The sequence below is a fragment of the Musa acuminata genome, chromosome BXJ3-1 (genome assembly GCF_036884655.1).
Source record: "Musa acuminata AAA Group cultivar baxijiao chromosome BXJ3-1, Cavendish_Baxijiao_AAA, whole genome shotgun sequence".
Classification (NCBI taxonomy): Eukaryota; Viridiplantae; Streptophyta; class Magnoliopsida; order Zingiberales; family Musaceae; genus Musa; species Musa acuminata.
In genome coordinates, this window is record NC_088349.1 from 734,684 (window position 1) to 758,957 (window position 24,274).

The window sequence follows — 24,274 nt, forward strand, 5'->3', positions numbered from 1 at the left end:
CCACCATGGTGTCTTGGAGATTCGTTCATTCGTCTTTTATTTGAATCAAACCGTTCATCAGTTACTGCACGATTTTCGAATTTGTTTATTAGCCAGTTTGACCGCATTCAAATAGAACAATAAAGTGACCCCATTGATCGCCTTCCCTGGCAAAGCACGGGACCACCGGGGCCCACGCAAAAAAGGTAGGGCTACCAACCAAACGCGGAGATCCTCCATCCCTGCCATCAGGCGCCGTTGAATCCGGATCAGACAGCGGCGGCGAAACGCCGTCACAAGTACGCCCTCCCTTTCCGAGGGAAATCCCGCCGACGGACAGAAACGGCGGAATCAACGCCACTGGCGACGTGGTCCCCGCGTGGGCCCCCCCCCATGGACGGTGCCGCCAGCGGTCGTCTTGGACGGAGAGCGTGTTACGATGTCCCCCCACGTGGCAGTTTGCAAAATCGCATTTACAACCCTCTAAAGTTTGTGATCTTTTCCTTTCTTCTTTCCATTTTAAGTTTATCGAATACGTGAACATTGCAAGGATTAATACGTAAAAGAGAACGTCATCGGCAGAACGCGACTCAGTCGTCTGATCTCCTCTTTGTCAGACGCCGAAGTAGACCACTTTTGCAGCGGATCTTCTTCGATGTCCGTTCCACTCATTGTTGTTATTCTTTCCATGGCGGGATGAGTGGTAACATCATGCAATAAATTCCGGTTCCCTCGGCGTCATAGCCGACTAGTTAGCACGTGAGATGACGGTGCGCGTGGGCTTGGGTCTGGGAATCGGGGCTGTCACATTGTCGTGGTCACCGGCCATTGGATATTGACCCAGTCAACCATTATTGACGCAATCATATCATGAATAATCTCTCGTAATTACTTGATCATAAATGACAATATAACATATAGCCCCCTACTAATCTTCACGTAATTGTCTTTGATTTATGTTTTGATGCGTGTATTTATACTCTCATTCGACGAACAGTTCATGTGCCTAAGAAGAGTCGATGCCAACTTGACTCTCCCCCAAAATCTTATGATTTGGATTTATACATCACATGATTTGGATTGCACACATCTAACATTTGAGCCGGCGATATATACCAGAAAAAATGATTAATTATATATGAGATACATCACAATAACGTGGCCTCCATCATCAGCTCTTCCCTCTTCGACCAAATGCTGAAGCATCGGAACCCCTTTTACAAGTACGACGCTTTCATAGCCGCCGCGAACTCCTTCAGCGGGTTCGGGACGACCGGTGATGCCACCACTCGTGCGAGGGAAATCGCTGCCTTCTTAGCACAAACCTCCCACGAAACAACTGGTAATTAAGGAGCTTTTGACATGTTAAGCTTCGCTAGCTGAATCATGCATGATAAGGTAAACAAACTGTTGATGTCGGAAAGGTGGGTGGGCAACGGCACCTGACGGTCCATATGCTTGGGGCTACTATTATGTCACGGAACAATCCGACACATCGGATCACTGCCAATGGAGGCCGGAGTGGCCATGCGCTCCCGGCAAGAAGTACTATGGCCGAGGACCCATGCAGATCTCCTTGTAAGTTGATGCACTCCTCCGTCTTGTAAGCATGCAGTGGATATCTCCTCTAAACAACTACCTCACGCTTCAGCAACTACAACTACGGACCGGCGGGGCAAGCCATCGGCGTCGACCTGCTCAACAACCCGGACCTGGTCGCCACCGACCCGGTCGTCTCGTTCAAGACGGCCTTGTGGTTCTGGATGACGCCGCAGTCGCCGAAGCCGTCGTGCCACGACGTGATCACCGGGCGGTGGACCCCGTCGACCGCCGATCAGTCCGCAGGGAGGTTGCCGGGATACGGTGTCGTCACCAACATCATTAACGGAGGGTTGGAGTGCGGGATAGGGCCCGATGCCCGGGTTGCGGACCGGATCGGATTCTACAAGACGTACTGTGACCTCCTGGGAGTGAGCTATGGAGACAACTTGGACTGCTACGGTCAGAGGCCTTTTGGATTTGCCTCCTTATCCGAGAGTCGAGAAGGCTAAATGTGTGTCGGCTTCAGCAGCATGATGGATGTACTAAATAAAGCAGCCGCCTCTCTTATCGCCACAATGTGTGGCAGCCCAGGATAAATTACCTGTGCCTGTTGTCACTCGACAATGTTCTCGAGTTCTTAATTCCCGCTATCCTGTAATAATAATCTTGTTTTCCGCGGGACAAAATTTAGTGTGTCGTGGCACGATGACTTCGACGATTGCGGCGTCATCCAAAACCAGACGGCAGGTTGCCGAGCAGGTCCGATACGATGGCTTGCCCGGCCGAACATGCAGCATGACAGACTTGGTGATTCGTGGTGAAGTGCTACCGTGGTTCCTCGTTGACTTCGACTCTGCTTTTATCGACAGTTCATCGTTTCGCTTGTATGTCAACCACGCTTATTTTCTTGACCAGGTCAACGGAACCGAGCAGTAGTTTACGGAGAGTAGTGGCATCCTCTATAAGGAATGCAATCCATTCTCTGCTCGCGACGGCAAAGAGAGTGAAAGCAGGGTGAATAAGATGATATGTATCCTCCTTGTCCTCCAAAGGATGCTGCAGTTATCTATAGCTTTCAGACGATTCTCTTCTTGCTTTCGTGTTCTCTTACTTTTCTGTTACCTTCTCTTTACATATTCTCAGGACGGTCAAAGAGGTCAAAAAGAAGGGGGAAGAGTTACACTAGTGGTGCGTAAGATTCCCCTGACAAATCTTCCCCCCCTTCTCTCACAAGGATTCTGCTACCACAATTACAACTTTGCTTTTGATATTTGCTCTTTTTCTCTCTCTACCCTCACTGACAGACAGCCATATCCTCCTATGTTTGTAGCCGGTTTTGGAAGTTGTACGCAGAGAAATTACATGTTTTGGCATGGGATATCTCTCTAACAAATAATCCAAGAGACTTTCTAGCTTGGGGTATGATCTGCTGAGCTATCATCTGTCACTCCTATGTCCTAAGTTCTTAACATTGGAATTGACTGTTGGTGCAGTGAATGGAGGAGGCTTTACTGCTGTTACTGCTCCGCAGGTTTCATTTCTCTTGGTCACTTCTTCCATGCAATTTACCTTTACCCTTTGCTTCTCCTAGCCTGTGGTAATCAGACTTGCAGAGTAGAGCGAGAGCTAGAACAAATGTCTTCTTGGTTCCCATGCCCGGTGGGCGTGTTGAGCTGTTCGTTTCAGAGCACGTAAAGTGTTTCCTAACTTCCTCCTCGATCAATCTGTTGAGAGCTCACACACCATCCGAATGACCAAATTCTGTTCATTCTTTAAAGAACACTCTTATGTTCTAAAGAGATTTAAATATGCTTTGCATGTCTCGCACTCACTGAGGCAAATCTTCTGCACAGATGACGGATGGCCAACGCACCCGAGAGTTCATGATGTCCCAGTGCACCTCGGACTCCTACGATCGCTCCATCGACATACCCATGGCTGATAACAATATGGACTCGGGTGCTGTTGGTGGTGATGATTCCCAGCCATGGCTTGCCCCGCAGGCTATGGCGACGGGCGCTCAAGCTCTTCCCTGGGATCTCTACGCCTCCCACTTGAACTTGTTCGACAGGACGAAGGATGACGACGTCCTGCACGATGGCTCTACCAGAAACTTCTTCCTTCTCGGCAATCTTCCACCTCCGCTGTCGGAGTCCATGGTCGCTAATGGCTTCCCGGAAGACGCATTGGCGTATCAGCAGTCGCTCCTGACGACCGCGAGCAATCTGCACTGCCACAATTTTGGTGCGGAGTCGTCAGTGACTCGGGAGATCGCCGGTCACGGTAAGGAGTCCCTGAAGATGGAAGGCAATGCCCGAATCGAGTCGGGCTCGGAAGGCAGCGACGATGACGAGGAGCACCGGCCGGCGAGGAGGTCGGGCAAGCAACACTGCTCGAAGAACCTCTTCGCGGAGCGAAAGAGAAGGAAGAAGCTCAACGATCGGCTCTATGCTCTGCGCGCATTGGTTCCAAAGATCACAAAGGTTGCAAATCATCTTCTAGCCGAAGGATCATAAGCCTTACTTCGTCGAACGATGCTAATGACAGAAATGTTGGCGATGGGTAGATGGACAGGGCTTCGATACTAGGAGACGCCATCGAGTACGTGATGGATTTGCAGAAGCAAGTGAAGGATCTGCAGGACGAACTGGAGGAGACGAATCAGGAGGACGACGGCCACGACAAGCAGATCGGAAGCAACCTCCGCAACAGCAACAGCCAAATGGATGTCCCGATCCCAAATGGGTGGCTGGATCACGACGATTCTGGGAACAATCCCAGGACGGCAGCCGCCGCCGACGATAACAAGCCATCATCCGACAAGGGTCAGCAGATGGAGGTGATCGATCGTCTTTACATGTTCTACCGCTGCAACACTAGAAAGCCCTCCTTACTGCATCTTGATGCACATGAGCAGCCACAGGTGGAGGTGAGGCAACTGGAGGCGAACGAGTTCTTCCTGAAGGTGCTGTGCGAGCACAAGCAAGGAGGGTTTTCGAGGCTGCTGGAAGCGATGAGCTCCCTGGGACTGGAAGTAACCAATGTCAGTGTCACCACGTACGGGAGCCTAGTCTTGAACGTCTTCAGAGTTGAGGTAATATGATCAAACTCTCAGGCTAAAGTCTCATGGAAATCGAGCTTAATTAAATCCATAGACGATCCATATGCAGAGAAGAGATGATGAAGTGGTGGAAGCAGATCGAGTGAGGGACTCATTGCTGGAGGTGACGCGAGATCCGCAAGGGTGGTCAGGGCTTGCACAAGCAGTGGAGTATCAGCAGCAGCACCCCCAGCACGGCCACAGCCACCACGAGCTCGGCTTCGACCATCACCTTCATTACCTTCACCACCAAGCATAGCTTGGCAACACAATGGTGTGCTTCACAATGATTGTAGTTTGAGCTCATCTACCGTGTTATTAGTCCTCTTATATTCTCTAGGAGAAATATAGAAATGGGGGCGTGAAATAAATCCAAAAACTTAGAGCTTTTCTTGGGAAATTATCAAAAAAATATTAGTAAAGAGGAAGCATTATTTTCCTTAATTAAAAACTGCCAAATATTTTCCAAAAATAAAAAAAGAGAAGACCTCATTTTCTTTCTCTTTCTTTTGTTTGATATGATGATTATTTTGCACACTGTACATTTCTCATTTGATTTCAAATTCTAAGATTTGGCGCCAAACTCTACAAAGAGGGCGTTAGTATATTAAGAAGCGCGACTCGCGTGTTCACCAGACTCCTGAACACCCTCCCGTTTCCCTCCTCCAATCCCTCCATGCTCTCCTCCATCGCCTCCATCGCCCCTTCCTCGCTTCGCTTCTTCCATGCCCTCCTCAACACCCGATCCGTCCAAGAACCCTTCGACAACGAGGAGGCGGCCGACGATGACACCGCCGCGATCGCCAAGAAAACCGCCATCGACGTGGCCGCCGTTGCCGCCACCGCTTCCGCGATGATGCCGGCAACCTCGGCCTCGGCCTCCTCCGCCCACAGCCCCGGGTTCAGGGACCGAGATCTGGCGAGATCCTTGACGGTCGAGGCGAGCCTGGCGAGCTCCTTCTCCGCCCGGCGGTGGGACCGCGCAGCGGAGGCGAGCCGCACGGGGTCGCGCCGCCGGATCGCGGCCCGGGCCTCCGCGTGGTCTTGCCCGAGGGCTGTGACGACGGAGCGGAGGGAGCCGTGGGCGTCGACGAGGCGTAGGAAGCCGTCGAGAAGGCGGTCGGCCCAGGCGGGTCCGCCTCGGAGCGTGTCCTGGGCCTGAGGTAATCGGAGGAGGTCGTCGAGGGCTGCGAGGAGGCGGTCGATCCGGCCGAGCCCCGCGGCGGGGGAGGAGCAGCGGGTGCAGGGATCCGGGCAGGAGCGGATCTGGTCGATGAGGTGGGAGAGGGCCGGGTGGGAGCGGCAGGGGAGGCTGGTGGAGCGGAGGTGGCAGGGCTCATCGAGGCGGTTCGAGCTCGGCAGAGACAAGGAACGGTGGAATCCTGAGACCATCTCCTTTGGTTTGGTACGCTTCCTGATCTCCAATCTCTTTAAGTTGAGCTTCTTTTTCCGTCTGCGTATCTTGCGGAGCGAGGGATGAGAGGGAGAGGAGTCGGAGGCCGGCAGTTCTTAAACGAGGGCGGGGTTCGGTGAGCTTAGAGTACTAAACAAACTAATCCATTAAAGAAAGAGAGGAAAACCAAAGGCGCGCACGAGCGGTGGAGTGAATCTTCTACCAACTCGGATAAGCACGACCAACGCCATACTGTTGAACCTTTTAGTAGTGAGCTTGCCGAGAGAAGCCAGCCCATGCGTATTCGTCAATTCATCAAACACATTGAAGGCCACAAATTGGCTCATGATTCGTTGCAAGTCACATAGATCCCGCGCGAGTGCGTCCGTGGTCTATGCAAGGCGGATCCGGTGAAATCCGGGGAGTTGCGGAACCACGATTAGACTAATGGAATGTGTGCAAGCCAACCGGGCATGACAGGTAGCTCCTTCGCATCATATCTTACAAACAATATGCGCTGGTTTGATCTGCAATTACTTTAGTCATCAGAGATTCGTACTGTCTTTCTTCTCTGGTTCGGAATAAGATGCCCGCACGGGGCGCGAGGAGCCCTGAAAGAGTTCTTCGTCTCTATGTGCGTTTGGGTGGCCGATAGGAAATAGAATTGAGAGATGGCGAGAATTCAAAATGAATTTAAAAGGGTTTGGTTAGGTGATTGATTGAAACTAGGAACTAAAGAGTCCGATGGTTGAACCAAGTTGTTCAGATCGGCTCAGCTCGGCAGGCAACTCGATTAAGCCCAGTACAAACGATGATGAGTTTGTGGGCTTGGACTAAGTCAAATGCTATATGCTAGATTTATCGATTTCAAAGATAAATTAGAGTTGTTTAAGCTTGATAGGGAGTGTATCGATCCCAACATGACCAGAAGACTCCAAATTAGTGGTGAAATTGACTCCAAACAGTAAATTCTGCATGGGGCGACTGCATCATATAAACATTGCTGCAAAAGAGGCAGTCAATCACCAAAACCAACATTACACGGCTGAACTATCAAATTATACACGCATAAACAACCTGCAATGTAGCATTAAAGATGGAGCCCGAAACTGCAAATCCAACAATGAGTCGGCAGACGATTTGACGTTCCATTGCCCAAATACGTAACAAATGAACAAGAAAAACATGTTCAATCCATGTCAAAATCCAGATTTATTCGCTAAAGGTTTTGGGGAAATCAGATGGCTGGAAACTCCCATGGGTTCCACAATCTGCATCCTAGTAAGAGGCCTGTATGATAAGAATATGTACATTGAATGAATACCAAGTCTATTCGTCTATAGCTACTATTAGGAACGTCAGAACCAGCAGCATGCTTGTTCTTATTACAAGGTGTGATTCAATTATCCAATGAAATATAACCAGTTTATACAAATACTATAATTTATTAAACCATATATAAGGCCATAGAAAATAGCCATAGAGCATGAAAAAAAAGATTAAATCTAACTCACCAGCAAAGGATAAAAGGAGATTACTGTCATGCATTTTTCCAGATTTGTTGATCAAAGAGATGAGACTGAATTAAACTAAACTGAATAGCAAAAGATAATCAAAGTACTATTATATCACTTAGGTTGATCAAATATCCATTAGTTTTGTAACACCTAATCCCAACTCTCCACATCCAATCCTAAGCCTCATCCTGATATGCCATCTTGTTTCTTGCATTACAGCCTTGACATTATTCAAATGCATAAAAGACGGTGAGAGGTGGGCCACAATCATGTTTCTAAAGGATTTGCTGCAGAACTATCATACGCTTGATGTATTTATGAAAACTATTATTATGCTAACATGTAATTACGTCAAGCAAGTAAAAGGCATCAAGTGGGGATGTCCTGAAAACCACAAACATGGCACATCCAGGTAAAATTGAAACACCAGATGATTCAAGGTGCTAGTAGGACTACAATACCTCATTTTCATGCCCATGTTCGTGAGAGTGGTCACCATGTCCTTCCCAAGGATGACGCCAACCCTACGAAGAGTGTATCCATACCACAGTGAATACATTGAGATAATCAAAAGGTCATACATCAGTATATAGGTGTATATTCTGAGATAAGAAATTTACCAAAACTACTGGACCATCTTGCTTAGCCCTGTAAAGAACCCAAAACCTGCAAAAGAATACAGATAATCCTTTATTATTAAAAAGAAAATAATAAAGAAAATTGTTTTGCCGCACAAGATGCTTAGTTCATTCACCTCAATGGAATCTACGAGGCATTGCCTAACTACATTATACTTGCTAAGTTCAAGTAAGGCATCTACAAGTGAGGCATCATAGTTATGGTTAAAGTTTGTAGAGACCGCCATGCATCAGCATCTTCACACAATTTTTCATACTAGTCAAGCATGAAAACAGCACTTTTACCATAAACTATTTGGAGTTAGCTACATCAATCTTTCCCCACTGTTTTACACTTATATATGGTTGGGCTTTTTGATGCATAACGGTTTTGTCAAATGATCCAAGACACGCTTAATAATTTGCCAGTCTTCTAAATCATCCAAATTGAGATTTGCCAGAATATGATCAACTACAATGACAATCCCTCTTTAGTGCCATATGCTTAATAAATCTTTACATTGTGTGGATTTAGACTCCTGCCCTAAATAATGCTTCGTGAGAAAAATAAATGCACAAAGAACGGGGGAGCAAATTTGGGTATAACAAAAATAAAGGTAGTACTAGTTTTACAGGAAAATAAATAATGAAATCGTTTACCAGCTACTTTTGGACCCTATGTGCTTCAGAACAGCAACCAGTCGAAGATTGCTCATACGGTGTTTCCTCCCGAGTTATGGAGTTAATATGGAATGGCACAAAGCCACAAAGGAAGCTCTGGAATCACAGTGTGCATGTGGCTCCCTATAAAAAAACATTTATTACTCCGATGAAATCGGTGGTTAATGGCCATGACGCGTGTTCGCGGTCAAGATCAAACTCGAGAATTGAAGATCCAAGAATGTGGTTTGTGGATTTGGACGACCGGTAGATCGAAAATTTCGTGGACCCCCAAATTTGAAGATCGGAAACGAGTTTAGAAAGAAACCCTATAACATGTGATAACCATCGCAACTAATCAACAAAGTAAAGAGGGTTGGATCGAGGAAGAAGAGAAGAGGGCAGAAGATGTAGAGGGGTTAGAGTCAGCGTCAGGGAAAGGGATTAAGGGAAATGTGGTCACCACATGATGGCGGAGAGGCTCTTTCCGGTAACGACGTGCCACCGCTTGGGGTGGTGAATGGTGAAACCCTTGTACGTCGTGCTCTCACCATGGCCGCCGCCGCCGCCCATCCTTCTCCTTCCCACTCTCCCGATCGCTCGATCTCGATCGACCGACCCGAACAAAGAGAGACACGAACGTCGGACCGTTCTTGTGATTAAACGGACGGTCTGGATGTGTCTACAAGAACAGAAATAAATTAACATTATTTATACTAGCCAAACTAAAATTTAAAAGCTATAATTGTTCTTAATTCGATTAATGAGACTTAAAAAGGGAACCTTTTTTATTTTATTTTTTCTAAAATAAAAGACTTTGAGGACATTATAGAAAATGAAAGGAATCGAATATATATTATTATATATATTGTTGTTATTATTATTATTATTATATATATATATATTGATAATTATATTGGTAATGATACGAGTAATGATAATGGTAATGGTAATAGCAATGATATTGGTATTGATAATGATATTAATAATGATAATGGTATTCATAACAATATAGAGACTAGTAATAATAATGATATTGGTATTAATAAAGATATCGATAGTAATATTAGTAATAGTACTGATATTATTATTAGCAACGGTATTGGTATTAGTATTGATATTGATAATCATAAAACTATTTTTATTTATTGGTAATAGTATTAATAATAACATTGATAATGTCAATGGTAATGACATCAATATCGATACCTACGAAGTTAGTAATAATAATGATAATGGTAAAAAGGATTGGAATTGTACGGTTCAAACTCAATTTCACCCATTTTAACCTTCTATACCCACTCAATAATGTCAAGAACAAATTTGAGATGAGAGAAGTATACATACAGAAGCAACCTTTCAACCTTCTTTACCTACTCAAATAATGATAAGGATACAGTTCCGAATGCCACAACCTTAGAAGGACCTTTATTGTGGATGGCTTTCCAACAATCGCAATCAAATTAATCATGTTACATGGTTAGTGTATCAGGAAGAGCATTAGGGGCACCTAAAACCTTCCCACCAACATCAGGAAAACACTCATGGTTGGGCAGGGGACCAACCTTACCATCAGCTTCCACCTGAATAGGGTATCTTAGTAGGTGACCTGTAAGCGCCGTCATTTCCTCAGCAGTATATCTCGACCAGTTATCCTCGGCCGTCTTGTTTACGAATTTTACGCACTCCAAGCTGTTGGGCTCCTCGAAGCGGTCATCTAACATCCCCATATGCTCTGCCCACAGTGACATCCGATATCCATATACCTGTAGCAGTTCAATTTTTTATTAACATAGAAAACGCTTGATATAATACCCTTGCATTCTCAAAAAACAATTGCAAATAATGTTGGAAAATCTCTCAAAAAGATGGTAGAAATCAAAGAATGCTCTCTTTGATCAGCAGGAGAAAGATATAACAGGCCATCTTACATGCCGGGGATGCTATATAATGAATGCTCGAGAATAATTCGACAATTGCATTCCTAGCTTTCAAATATATATGATGATATAGAACGACAAGGACATGAAAAGACTATGAATGGTACTAACCTGGCCGTGTGGATGTCTTCTGTTCTTAGTCCATGTATGATGAGGCTGATAGGCTCCCATGGCTATCTCAGTATCTCTTGAACCAGCCAAAGATCTTTGGTTAATATTGGCTGAACCAACTATCACATACTCATCATCTACAATCATCCCTTTTGCATGAACATATATCATGAACCGCCGGAACTTTTGGGACAAAGTCTGAGCTTATTCAAGATGGAATAGTTACGTATTAGTCGCGAAGCACACTAAAACATAATGTCAAATTATGTCATGGATATGTTACCGCTGGGGATTTTTCCAGAAATTGATCATCTTGCTGCAGTTTATCTGCTGGTGTTTCTTCACGGTTGCCAAGACAATAGAAATTAAGGTAGTCTTGGGGATGTGCATTTTCAAGGTTCATGGATTTAAGCTCCTGTGCCACGATTTCGTACATCATCTGAATTGTTTGGCCCTGAAATGAGCATGAATATAAACAGTTAATTATATTAGATGGAAGGATGAAGTCTCAAAAACCTTAGCAGCAGACAGGATCAACTTTGCATCGTCTCAAGAAATGATGTCATATGATTAACATAAACACCCTCAATAATGTTCTACCAAATTTACATGCAATATTGTCAGGAATTGTGCCAGAATATTCTCCAAACATGGATAATAACCTTTTTTGAGCATGAGTTAAAAGCTATCCTCAATTGCTTCATAGCAAATTCTACTTTTATGGACAATCATTTGCAATATCATCCAAATAGACAATGACTTTTGCCTATGAAGCTATTGTTCTTATCGAGTAGACAATGACTTTTGAAGCAATAACAAACATGTTCTTCATAACATTTCCAAGATCAAGATTGATATTTTTCTTTTTGCAGAATGATGCTTGTTGCAGCATCATCATGAATTATTCAGCAGCATTGTTTATAAATTTCCTTCCATAAAAATTTATGTTACGCATGATGTTCATATTTGATAAGCCAACAAGGAAAAGATTTGTGGATGATATTGGATGGATGAAGCAACGCCAAATGTGCATCCACTACGGAAAAAGACATGAGCTAGAAAAGGAAGAAAAGAAATGGTCAATCCATAGAAATTAAGTTCAATCTGTACTTAAATTATGATCTGTAAGCACAAATAATTTCTGAATTTAGATGTAAATACAAAGCAAAAAGTAATCAAAATGGCTATAAAAATTGCAATGGTTAAGTTCATCAAAAGCTGAATGGCATCATTTTGTTTATTGAGGATCAGTTTTCGAATATATGAGGGTTTTAAATAATACCTGCCAAAAAAGAATTTCTTGCACGGCATTCGAATTTGGATCTCCTTCAGGCCACATTGGCATAACCACATAAACTGCAAATCGCTCATTCGCTCTAATTTTGCTGGCAACTTTCAGGGCTAACTCCATGGGTATCAGGTTATCGGCACCTGTTGATGCCAAGGGAGATAATGAATTGTGCATAGTGCATACAATAGAGACAGAAAGGAGCTACAATGAAATTCGACATAAGAGAATGTTGTCAATAGTAGTGTTACACATGTAAACTGTCAAATGCTAATGAATGAAAAGTGGATGCCGCTTACAAGTAAATGATTCTCAACGACTTATCTAGTTGTCAACTTTCCATCTGTATCATAAAACTTTTAATTATCTGCAATTGACTTATCTAGTTCTCAACTTTCCATCTGTGAAACAAGTGTGAGAGTACCATGCATCCTGTCCCTATCAAAATGTTGCCCGATGTTTGAATCATTCTTTGATAATTGCTAGTATTTGCTAGTAACATGTATCCTGTCCCTCTCTCTCTCTTTCATGCCTCATGCTGCCTCCTCCAGCCACATCACTTCCCATCCTCATTGAGCCATGGCTATTTTCCTGCACCTCATTGCATTGCTCCTACCACCACCTCCTCCTCCAATCGGACGGGTGTAGTGATATTGTATACACCCCACCATACCGAATTGAACCATTCTGCCCAGAACCGGTATTGGTACCAGACAAAAATCTAGAACCTTGATTTAGAAAATAGCTAATTCTAGAGTGCTTGATGATACCTAAGAGAGACTATTAATTGGCTGATCATCTGACAGCTATTAACAGAGAAGATAGATGGTCGCTTTTTGGTTTTCTGTTTTTTAGTTTTATTAGATGAGTGTTTAGGTTTCAGAGATTTAATTTCTATCATGGAGAATTATATGGTTATATGCATTTATGCACTTCTTGGTGGTTGGTATTCTGTTTTTTAGTTTTATTAGATGAGAGTTTAGGTTTCAGGGATTTAATTTCTATCATGGAGAATTATATGGTTATATGCATTTATGCACTTCTTGGTGGTTGGTCTTCTGTTTTTTAGTTTTATCAGATGAGAGTTTAGGTTTCAGAGATTAAATTTCTATCATGGAGAATTATATGGTTATATGCATTTATGCATTTATTGGTGGTTGCATATCATGATTTCTAACAAAGGCACTCCAAACTAAAATGATTCTTGTTTACTGAAAATTTATACAGTACAATGTAATTGCTGCAAAATCATACCCGGGTTCTTATAAGATGGCCAAGCAAATGAAGAACCAAGAAAATACTGATTTTCGATATATATGAAATGTTGGGCCGATCTGATTGCCTTTACATATGCTGTGTGGATGCTCTTATCAATAACCAGATTCTTTTGACAAACAAGATTCTGCAACAGTGAATAACAGATAGTCGACAAGACAAAGACAAAGGCATCAGAACTATATAGTTTCTGCAGAATACTGTGAACAAGTACTCGCATGAGCACAAACAAAATTGATTCTTCAATCGTTAATAATGAAAGAGATCTAATGGTTATATGGAGGATGCTAGTATATTGTGAAGGCAAAAGACTGACCACATTCATAGCTTCTTGGACATTGCTGGGAAATCCTTTTACTGATCCAGAGTCTATGGATCTAAAGACCTGACAAATTAAAGAAAGAAGCTATAAGTAACACTTGAAATAAGCTTGAGGTTATTCACCAGCTAATTAATTATGTACAACCTGAACATGCCAGTGATCAGAATCTTCCTCCCGGGAAACCCATAGGCTTGGATCATCATCTGGAACAGAAGGTGAAGGACTAAGTATCCATGAAATTCGTTCAAGTTTTATTAGTGCATCATCTTGCCATCGGGATGTTTTTCTAAAACGTAGACTAAATTCCCGCCATTTTGTAGCCTTCCGCCAGCGCTGCTCAAAATTCTTCAGGATATCATAAGCAGCAGGACCTTCAATTTTGCAATGCAAATCATGCCATGGTTGTCTTGGGCCGTTAGTTCCTGCCTAAACATAACCAGAAAATATGAAAAGTTACATAAAACCAATAATACATGAAAGCTCCTAGGTCATTGACCAAACATGTTCGTCTATGCTTTTCATGAGTAGCTTGCCAAATTAATAGATCACATTTTAAAAAAAAATCTAGGTATGGACCACTAAGTCCTGCCAAACATTACAAGAAAATACAAAAAGAGAAGTTGATAAATTTACATAAATCCCACAAATTCTCAAAGCTCCTAGATATCGAATGTGCAAACTTTTTTTTCTAATGGCCTTTAAAAGTAACTTGCTGGATTTATCGGCTGATTGATCTACTAATCATGAACTTCCAATTTCCTTCAGTTGTGTCATTGCTGTCAGTATACTTCGACAAATTTATCTATTATATGCATGTGTGAGCCACGAACAAAAAATAGAAAAGAAATGACACCATATACTAGGAACCTAAATGCAACCAAACAACTTATTGGTGTTTCATACTTTATCAATGATTTATTCTAAAAAATCATATCTGAGCAAGCCTCCCAATGTATTCATTACAATCAGCTAAATTCTGTAAAGAAACATGTGATGAATATTACCATTTAAACTCCCATACTAGGCAGTACATATCCATCCAACAAAAGGCCAGGATGCAAAACCACCTTATTTCACCAAATACTAAGCAACACCCTATCATGATCAATCTCAACCAGTTTAGGTCAAAAACCTAAAAAACCATCTAGGTTTCCACCAGTTAACCAGTTCAAACCTTTGATGAAATCTTGCAAAACCCTTGACACACATCCCTTCCACAAATTTGGGCATGGGCCTCTCTCCACCACCACCACTCACTGAATCAGATTAGCTGTGCATTCACCCTCACTCAAGTACCTCATGCTCGGGGTTAAAGGGGATCGGATAATTTCTGTCTGAATCTGTTGCTTGTAAGACTGGAGATAGGTATCATTACTCAAAAAGTGTAACCATCAAATTTGAGCATTCATAATCAAATCTTATTAACCAAGATATATTGGATATGGTTACAATAAGGATTGTGTTCTAACTGTACCCAAATATATGAATGTAACTCCAAGTGTTATATCTATGTGTGTTAACCTAAGAAAAGTCATTACTGCATTGATTTTTCAATGTAGAACATATTCTCTTTTTCTTGTGCTTCTTTTCTTTTTCATGTTATTTTTCTCAAACTTTTATTATATAAAATATATGAGTGATAGATCTGATATAGTTTCATGATTTTTTTAAAAGATTACTATTCATGGCCCCTTTTTACTATTGACAACCCTTTGAAAAAATAATAACCTACTATTCTACTATTTACAGGTTCAGTATTACGATTTTATCCTTCGTTTTTTTTTTCCTCACGGCCCCTTATTTCATACTCACTGCAGACACCCCTCCCTACCAATGTCGTTGCCGCTTAATGCCGGCATCACTCGCTGCCAACATTGCTCATCGCTAACATTGCTCGCCGTCATGGCCAACTCCGTCTGACTCCACTCACCACCCCCTTGACACTGTTTGGCCCCACTCACCGCCCCCTCGATGCCGTCCTCCAAGGAGAAAGAAGAAGAGGAGGCGAAAGAAGAAGGAAGAGGAGGAAGAAAAAGAAGAGGCTATTTACGTCCATTTTGCAAAAAGATAGTTTAGAAATATTAAAAAAAATTAAAATAAGATTGCAAATAGTAAAAATGGGATTGCAAATAGTATTCTTTGTTTTTTTTTTTTAGCCGGATGACAAAATAAAAAATTCTTTCATAGTTAATTTATTCCCTAAGTTGCATCTCTAGATCTTTATGGCTTAATATCAAATATTCAATATAAAACTCTATGCATCAATGGTAATGTGTAGATATGTTAATATATAAATTATCAAGTTTCTGAAAATTATTTTGACAATTTCCCACGCATGAAGCCTATATTAACTTTGTCATCTAATGCATGCTACAACACAATATGATAAACATATCATAGTCAAGATATGAAGGTCAATGGAATAGAAAAATCTAAAATGCTAAACATATAAACTGGTAACATGATAGCATAGTATAACAATACACAGCTAAATTTTTCTTCTATTTTTTTCAAATGCATAGTTGAGTTTGATAAACATTCTCAATACATATATTTCTATATCAATGACTAAAATGTGGATAGGACAGCAGTGCCAAGTGCCAACCAACAAAGATAAGTCATAAACATGGTTTTCCAACTTTAGAAATTCTAGTTAAGATCTGATATCCAATAAATGCAGTCTACCTAATAAACAAACTTAGCAAGTTGCATCTGAAAAACCATGAACTTAGAAGAAGAAATCAGAAAGGACAAATAAACTCACAGAAAATGTAGGATTATGGACATCATTCAAAAATACTGTGTCCAGATCACGAAAAAGTCTATGTTCTGGTGTATCATAGCGGCCATCACAAAGATCTAGGCCTCCTATGAAAGCAGTGATCTTTCTCTCATTTCCAGAAGCCTGTGTATCGACCAATACACATTTCTGATGGTGTGTAAAAAGGGTCCCTACCACCTGCATGAAGAGGACAAACAAGTAACTATACCGCAAAACAAAATAAAAGAGAAAAACTGTAAATTTTCACTCTTTTAGATAAGGACACTTCAGTATTAGTTACAAAAGACATTAAAATTAAAACAGGACTAAATTTTGTGTTCATAGATAATGCTCATGGTTAACAAAAGAAACATATTGTTAATTGAAATTTTCAGTGATGATAAGTAAAACACAAAGTACAAACAATAGACAAAGTCACATCATCACATGATCAAAAATATATCCTATCAAATCTTCTAATAGGTAAAACTGAATTGGTTTTGTTTGAACGCCAGCTTAAAATCATCATAGAACCGATTCAGTTTGGTTCAGAGGAAAATTTAGAACAAAATATATTAGGATCCAACATATAACAGGTGGCAAAATTGTTCCCTATTTAATTCATAGCAATGGAGGAAATCCTCGATAGATAAAAGAAATTAAAAACAGCCAGAGTCCCAGTTATGGAATTACTTAGTGGCTTATCTCAGTGCAAGTTTAAAATCCTGTCCAGATTAAGTGGCACTTGTATCATCTGAAAACTTTCAATTGAAATGATATGAGCTCTAATGTATCTTATAAGACCAAACTGATGGATACAGACGGTACATGATTAAATAAATATGCACTAAATAGTTTGTAGTCACAACTTTAACCTTGTTGATCATTCTTTATTGTTCACAACTTCACATAAATATCAAACCTAATAGATTATAGATACAAACGTAACTATAGTTAAGACATCAACTTTGATTCTCATAAAACTAGATTTTGTTACTTTTCCAATCTGTTATTCATTTAATTTTTGCAGTTTTCCAACTAAATCATGTGAACACAAGCATTTGTCCAAAACTATCTAGATAAAGTGCTACGCTATGTAATTCAATAACATGATTATTCATGTAATTTGATCTTTAGCTAAAAGGATCTTTCGAGCTACCTATAGCCAAATGGCCTACCTAAATATTTTACTAAAATATATGAGAAGAATAGAAGAATATAATGGTGTAAAGCTTGCCTGCTGCTTGAAAATGCTAAGTTTACTGCTGGCATAACGAGGTGATAACACACAAATAACAGAGGAATGCTTGAAGAACTTCCGGGTCTCCTCATCATGAGTTTGCATTACACCTCCCTGCAGAAGCATATGTGCATGCAGATCAATAAATTTTATCAAAATGCCTAACTATGATAGTTGGCTCAGAAGCAGCCTGATCTTTAGCTTTGTTGTTATTTAGCGTAGAAGAAAGCATACGATCATTTTTGTGGAAAATGTGTACTACAAGATAGTCACACATCATTTAAGGCTTTAGATAGTATATGAGTTGCTATCTACCCTCAAAAGGCACAGTACATGTACTTTTTTAAGGAACTCGACTCGCACGGGTCTTTTGCAATTTTTTTGTGGTTTGCTCCTAATCATTTGGTTATATGGAAAGACATTTATCATGAACCACAAATCTAGGGTGTCATTAAATTTAGCCGATATATTTTTTTACAAAATATATCAAAATTCCATATATTCTCCATTTTAAAAATATTTTTCCAATAACTAAGTAGGCAAATTAATTCCGAACTCTAGCCGAACTTTCTGTATAATTTCTTAGTCTTGAATTATTACAAAATGGTAAATTTGTGATCATGGTCACACCAGCAATAAGATGTCCACCCCCAGCTACTGACCCAATATTATGTAAGAGGGTGCAGAAACTGAGTGATTCTTTGTAGCAGAGAATGATAAACCATAATTTAATGTGCTAAGCCTAAGGTTTTTAAGTTCTTGCATTAGTTATCTATGAAAAAACTTGGTAAATAGAAGAATGTGATTCTAAAAGGCCAATCAAATCTAGACACTGGTCAGCAATACTCAAATTTTTTAATGTTTCCTGAAACATGTTCTCTGTAAAAGTTTTATTACAATGCTATATAATTTAGAAAACAAAAGAACTAGTAATTTGCAATGCAACAGGATTATTACCCTCTCAGATCAAGAAAGAACATGACGGGATTAATTGAAGAGATGAAAACAGAGAAGGTTCTCTCGACTGCAAAGGTGGTCACTATCCATTGGATGAAGATGGAGATACTAATTACAACTCTAATGCTAAGTTATAGCAAACGAATGAATAAAAGGACTTGCAATTGAATTGGTCTTACCGTCTTGACAAAAAATTTGTCGTGGGAGGTCTTGTCGTCCCACACCAACATACACACTCTCACCCCCTCCTGCGACTTGTACTTGAGCAGCTCTCCCAGTGTGAGCTTACCTTCGTTCGGCAGGGGCCGCGTTGGCTCTCTCACCAGCTTAATCTCGTGGTATATCGACCAGCCAACCAGATAAATCAGATGATGCGCCTCAAGAATCGCATGACAGATATCCTCCCAGCAATTCTCGTGCTTAAACACAGCGCCTCTCTCGAGCCTGACCTCCGGGAGCTCGTCCTTCCTCACCTGAGCGTCCTGGTAGAGCTTGACAGACCCTCCCCGCCGGAGCGGGAAGTAGGTATCCCTCACCCCAAGCTTGTTCGGATCCCCGGTGATGCCGTGCTGGTATTCTGGCTTCTTGGCAACGGGGGTGAATTCGATGGAGAGATGAAGGGCGGTATCAGGCTTCGGAGGCTCTCCATTGGGGCCGAGAATGGGGAACCAATCTCGGATTTTCTCGCCGGACGCGATGTGGACAGCGGAGATAGAGACGGTGCCGATGTGCTGCGCACCGAAGACGTCGTCGTCCTTGACGTGGAGCACGAGAGCGGGTGCGCGGTGGGCGAGGGGGATTTTGAACTGCTCATTCCAGACGGGGTCCTCGGAGTTGGAGATGACGCGGGTGCGGGCGACGGTGGCGTCGGCGAGGGAGGCGGTGACGTAGGGGTCGCTGGTGATGATCTTGCGGCGGTGGTGGTGCTGGTCGCGGGGGGCGACAGAGTCGGATTTGGTGCACAGCGTGGCGCAAGGGGCAAAGCAGCGGCGGATGCGCTCGGAGAACATGTCCATGTTGGGGAGGCGGCGGGCCTGGATGACGGTGAGGACGAGGTCCCCGTGGAGAAGGACGTCCTCCTCGGTCCCACCGACCGTACCGGCGGAGGAGTTCGTCATCGCTCCGATGGAGGTCGGCGAGAGGAGACAAAGATGAGATCCCTTAGTCCCGATGGAGAACAGGAATTGGGGGGGAGCCTTCCGAGGAGGAAGACACAGAAAGCGAGCTTAAAACTACGAACCAGTTCACAGGGTCTTTGAAGTCTCCTAATTACTCCTTCCCATTCTATATATTTCCATAAATACCCTCGTCACGATAGAGGCATTGCTTCGACAGCAATACTTTTCACCTCCTCCAAACCGGACGCAATAAAACCCTACCCGGCTTCTTGTTGCACGCAGCGGTGGAACCCACGTGGGAGCCGCAGTGAGGCCGTTGCCTTTACCAGCCACCCCATCCACGACGCAGGCGGAGGCGGAGGCGCGGCGAGGTGGCGCAACCGACCTGCGTCCAACTCTCCACGAATTCAACGCGGGGGGAAGAACCGGTGTAACGGTCGACGTGCGTGCGGGTCGTGCCTCGTGATGCGCACTATCGCCATCGGATACGGTGGGCCGTCCATCGGGTGGACAACAACCCTTCCACGTGCGCTCGCCGACCCATCGAACGGCGGCGGGGGGGGGGGGGGTGGTGGTGGCGGGCGGATCTCAGTTCCTCACCGAGACGCCACGCCTCCACAGCCTGGCGCTGCGCTTAATAACAAATAAGTCGATCTTCCGGAAATAGCTTCTTTATCTTTTCTGTCCAAATATTCTATTTAAAAATATTACATCCTTATAATTAGAAAATTAGAATTGGTTCATCCTATGAATCCATTATGTTCCTTGAAAGGTATGAAAAAATAATACAGCATAAGAAAAACAAAAAAAATCCCGAGAATCCTAATAAATAGGTTGAAAATATTTAAGTTAAATATTTTTTTATCCCCGATGATTGGAGGCAGCGGTGGGGACCACAATGGGACCCGCGAGCGGCCCACCTTACTCGCAACCACCAGCGAAGCAGGATGCCAGATCCCGAGCCTCCGGTTTGGCTCCGCAGAGTGGTTGGTGAGGAGAGGTGAGCCCCACCGCGGGGCCCATGGCTACAGCCAATGGGGCAAAGTTGTCGATATGAAGCTTGCGTTTTCTACGTGGATGTATGTAATTGATTTATATATATATATATATATATATATATATATATATATGAAGGAGGGGATAAAGGAGGAGTGGGTGGTGGTGCAAAGTGGGGGTGTGAGTTAGCTTGGAAGAAGAGCCATTGAAGTGGGAAGGATGCTTGACTTTTGGCGCACTGCACGGAGGAATCCTCCAATGTACGTACGTACGTTAAGTTGCAAGTGGAATGGGATCGCTTGGCTTGGTTAAGCAGGCTTCCGTTTGCTTGCGCCGTGTGATTCATGGGTCCCTTCCGAGGTCGCGTGCGCTAAAATTCGCATCTGATTGATTATTTTGAACATCATTCATGTGACGGTTACATCACATATGTCTTCCATCTGATATAAAATAATATCGTTGCATAACAACCATTATCATTGGGTAAAATAGTACTGTCGACGCTAATCGCTCCCACCTTCTCATCATCGCCTCCACCCCGCCCCACTCCTTCTCGTTGGTGACCTGCCATCGGTGGCGATTCTATTGGGGGCGGCGGTCACATAGGCGTCACGGTGAAAGGGTCGCCCCGAATGGCGAGACATGGTATTGGTTTTAGTCGTGGCTGAGTCTATGGCGTCGCGACGGGAGATTTTCCCATGAAAAATATGGGTTTTGACGAAGGAGGTGTCACGGGGCCCCGCCCCTTCTCGCTGGCGACAATGGCGAGGAGGAGGGGACGGCTGGCGGTGGGTACCGAAGGGGGGAGCCGGAGGTTGTGAAGGAGACAACGGCGGTGTGGTGGCAATGGCCGGGAGGGGCGGGGTGGAGGCCGTGGCGAAGGCGGAGGGGAGACTGATGGAGGAAAGGGTGGCGGCAGCAACGCTGGAAGCCGTGCGGGAGTGGGGGGTCAAGGAGGAGGCGGCGGCGATGCTAGTGGTGGTCTGATGACGATCGAGGACGGATGGTGGCGGAGAAATATTTTCGTCAAAGTAATAATAAAAAAAAGCTCCCAAGCAAAAATTAATTAGGAGATATCATCGAATAAAAGCCTTTAGTAAACTTTTTTTAAGATCAAATATTTTTTATCCTATAATTAGTTACCTTTAGTATTTTGATTCTTATATTTTTAAAAATTATATCAATTTTTTTATAATTAGAAAAGTAAAATATTTATGTCTATTTATCTTAATATTATCGATTTTTATCAATAAAAATATAAAATAAAATAATTTTAATAATTTTAATGTTCAAGTCGACATCGTTGAAAATGATGATTTGCTATTGTGGATGAAGAGATCAACAACTAGAGACAAAGATCACTCTACATCTAAGTAGATACTGACGTATAAGTAAAGCGACTCTTATCTCTCGTCGTCGTTCTCTTTATTCACAATAATCACTCATCACTTCCAAAAACAGTATTGTTCGTCACTACTAATATTATCCATCGTCATTGATTGAAATATTAAAAAAATTTATTTTTATATTTTCATTAGTAAATCGATGTGTTAGATAAATAAACATAAATGTTTTACTTTCATAATTATATTAACGATAAATTTAAAAAATATAAAAATCTAATTTTTAAATATAATTAATTAGACGGATTAATATATAATTAACCCACTCAAACAAATTTTATTATGTGTTTTTGATATAGGGGTAGAGACATGTCTAACATATCATCATCATGTGAATGGTACTGTAATACTGATCGATCGATAATTCATCTTCATATATCAAACACCTGATCGTCACATAATCAATATCTTACTATCACATTATTAATATCATATAATCAACATCTCAACAGAAGATTGAATGGACTAAATATTATCATACCTCATATTTGACTCACTATGATCATAATTAAATCCAAAAGTGGTGCACCACCTTTCCTATAACTTGTGATTGCTACGAAAATAATGGTACTTGGAGCACTATAAAATGGCTCATAAGATATGTTTCGATAAATAGCTCTCTCTTGAAAATACGAGTTGAATCATTTGAACCTCTATTAACTTAGGCATCATGAGGTCTTATCAAGAATTTCTGACATAATTTTATAGGATTTGGTACGATCGGAGATGGATAAGAATGGTATCAATTAAATTCACTCGATATAAGGGTGGAAAAAGAATCCCGATTAACTCCAAATCAATTTCTCACTCAGATAATCAAAAATTGACTTAATAATTTTAAATATAAATTTATGATAATATTAATAATATTACTTTCATAATCTAACATCATATATTTCTAGGTTAAGATCTATTTTAACCCTTATGATTTTATTCATTCGTCACTTAAGTCTTTATAGTTTACTTGTATTAAAATAATCTTTATATTTTCAAAAAAACGTAACATATAAATCTTTCCCATCAAGTCTGAGTTAATATACGTTATGATCTGCTTACATGACATACTAACTCATAATAAATCATTAATATAATGATATATATAATTTAAATTTAAAAAATAATTAAATTTTATTTTAGCCTATATAGTTTTAGTCATTGAACACTTAAGCCTTTATGATTCTTATATTTTTAAAAATATAACATATAAGCTCCTCTTGTCAAGTATAAGTTAACAGACTTTAGAATTCATTTACGTGACATGCTGCTGATTCATAATAAATTATTAATATAATGATATATATAATTTAAGTTTAACAAAAGGTTAAGGTCCATCTTGTTGAGAAAGAGGAAATGATAGAGGTTGTAACGCCGGATGAAGACAGAGAGATAGAGGTAGGAGAGACGGGAGGCAGAGGTGAGAGAGAGATGAACAACTATGTTATAAGCATGACAGGTGGGGGTGCATGAGAGAATGAAGTGGGAAGCGATGGAGACGATGATGCCAAGGAGAACGAAGAGGGACCAGGAAACCACTTCCTGCTTAACGTTAAACTGGTTAATGCACATATACCTGAGGCAGAACCAAAATCTTTTGATATTGTCATCAGAGCGGGAGATGTTGCATGTATATGATACCCTACTAGGCAATAACGGATCAGTGCTACTACTGGTCATCATTTCCACGATGATGTGTTCTCCTATTATTAATGGTGGTCTTATTTTTTTTTAATATTTACATAAGTAGAACGTCCGTTAAGTTAGATTTGACAAGATGAGTTTATATGTTATATTTTTTAAGATATAAAAATTATTTTATATATAAATAAATCATAAGGACTTAGTGATTCATGATCGAAACTACAAAGGTTAAAATTAATATTAATTCTTTTTTAAACTTAAATTATATATTATTATATTAATATTTTTTTATAAGTCAGCAGTAAACGTACTTTAACATATCTTAAGTAAGATTTAACGAAAAAGATTTATATATTATATTTTTTATAAAAAAAATAGAAAAAATATTTTAGATATAAATAAACTATAACAGTTTAA

At 41.5% G+C, this 24,274-nt stretch overlaps 5 protein-coding genes and 1 long non-coding RNA gene across 7 annotated transcripts; 3 read left to right on the top strand and 3 right to left on the bottom strand.

The window, feature by feature from the left end:
• The first annotated feature begins 1,141 nt into the window (after window positions 1-1,141).
• Window positions 1,142-2,219, top strand: LOC135628269 (endochitinase-like). Its single transcript, XM_065134875.1, has 3 exons — window positions 1,142-1,321; window positions 1,404-1,557; window positions 1,631-2,219. The coding sequence occupies exons 1-3, from the start codon at window positions 1,174-1,176 to the stop codon at window positions 2,028-2,030; spliced, it is 702 nt and encodes a 233-aa protein (XP_064990947.1). The 5' UTR covers window positions 1,142-1,173; the 3' UTR covers window positions 2,031-2,219.
• A 437-nt stretch (window positions 2,220-2,656) lies between these two features.
• LOC135628270 (uncharacterized) lies at window positions 2,657-3,693 on the top strand. Of its 2 annotated transcripts, XR_010492816.1 has the most exons (4): window positions 2,657-2,709; window positions 2,875-2,940; window positions 3,015-3,212; window positions 3,375-3,693. It is a non-coding gene; the product is annotated as an uncharacterized LOC135628270 (long non-coding RNA). The 2 variants fall into 2 exon arrangements; XR_010492815.1 differs by having other exon boundaries at window positions 3,015-3,693.
• A 2-nt stretch (window positions 3,694-3,695) lies between these two features.
• LOC135628286 (transcription factor ABORTED MICROSPORES-like) lies at window positions 3,696-4,982 on the top strand (the record flags this gene model as incomplete). Its single annotated transcript, XM_065134891.1, has 4 exons — window positions 3,696-4,004; window positions 4,088-4,360; window positions 4,439-4,615; window positions 4,692-4,982. Coding segments are annotated over 4 exons (948 nt in total), but the record flags the coding sequence as incomplete, so codon positions are not given.
• A 224-nt stretch (window positions 4,983-5,206) lies between these two features.
• Window positions 5,207-6,013, bottom strand: LOC135628287 (uncharacterized). The gene has a single exon (XM_065134893.1). The coding sequence runs from the start codon at window positions 6,011-6,013 to the stop codon at window positions 5,207-5,209; it is 807 nt and encodes a 268-aa protein (XP_064990965.1).
• Window positions 6,014-6,979: 966 nt separating this feature from the next.
• LOC135628932 (NADH dehydrogenase [ubiquinone] 1 beta subcomplex subunit 2-like) lies at window positions 6,980-9,456 on the bottom strand. The gene is made up of 4 exons (XM_065135937.1): window positions 9,272-9,456; window positions 8,152-8,197; window positions 7,993-8,055; window positions 6,980-7,304 (listed from the first exon to the last, which is right to left on the bottom strand). The coding sequence occupies exons 1-4, from the start codon at window positions 9,379-9,381 to the stop codon at window positions 7,293-7,295; spliced, it is 231 nt and encodes a 76-aa protein (XP_064992009.1). The 5' UTR covers window positions 9,382-9,456; the 3' UTR covers window positions 6,980-7,292.
• A 625-nt stretch (window positions 9,457-10,081) lies between these two features.
• On the bottom strand, window positions 10,082-20,228 carry LOC135628914 (phospholipase D delta-like). Its single transcript, XM_065135899.1, has 10 exons — window positions 18,882-20,228; window positions 17,743-17,859; window positions 16,509-16,703; window positions 13,889-14,170; window positions 13,739-13,807; window positions 13,402-13,549; window positions 12,142-12,290; window positions 11,143-11,313; window positions 10,860-11,057; window positions 10,082-10,574 (listed from the first exon to the last, which is right to left on the bottom strand). Exons 1-10 carry the CDS (start codon window positions 19,818-19,820, stop codon window positions 10,281-10,283), a joined length of 2,562 nt encoding a protein of 853 aa, XP_064991971.1. The 5' UTR covers window positions 19,821-20,228; the 3' UTR covers window positions 10,082-10,280.
• Window positions 20,229-24,274: the final 4,046 nt, after the last annotated feature.

Excerpts from the sequence above, each read along its gene's own strand:
- LOC135628269 (XM_065134875.1), top strand. The coding sequence starts at position 1,174 with ATGCTGAAGCATCGGAACCCCTTTTACAAGTACGACGCTTTCATAGCC. Across the intron at positions 1,322-1,403 it reads AACCTCCCACGAAACAACTG|GTGGGTGGGCAACGGCACCT; the intron begins GTAATTAAGGAG and ends GATGTCGGAAAG. Across the intron at positions 1,558-1,630 it reads GGACCCATGCAGATCTCCTT|CAACTACAACTACGGACCGG; the intron begins GTAAGTTGATGC and ends CTCACGCTTCAG.
- LOC135628287 (XM_065134893.1), bottom strand. The coding sequence starts at position 6,013 with ATGGTCTCAGGATTCCACCGTTCCTTGTCTCTGCCGAGCTCGAACCGC.
- LOC135628932 (XM_065135937.1), bottom strand. The coding sequence starts at position 9,381 with ATGGGCGGCGGCGGCGGCCATGGTGAGAGCACGACGTACAAGGGTTTC. Across the intron at positions 8,198-9,271 it reads AGCCTCTCCGCCATCATGTG|GTTTTGGGTTCTTTACAGGG; the intron begins GTGACCACATTT and ends ATTCTTTTGCAG. Across the intron at positions 8,056-8,151 it reads AAGATGGTCCAGTAGTTTTG|GGTTGGCGTCATCCTTGGGA; the intron begins GTAAATTTCTTA and ends CACTCTTCGTAG.
- LOC135628914 (XM_065135899.1), bottom strand. The coding sequence starts at position 19,820 with ATGACGAACTCCTCCGCCGGTACGGTCGGTGGGACCGAGGAGGACGTC. Across the intron at positions 14,171-16,508 it reads TCCATAATCCTACATTTTCT|GCAGGAACTAACGGCCCAAG; the intron begins GTGAGTTTATTT and ends GGTTATGTTTAG. Across the intron at positions 11,314-12,141 it reads AAGAAATTCTTTTTTGGCAG|GGCCAAACAATTCAGATGAT; the intron begins GTATTATTTAAA and ends TGCTCATTTCAG.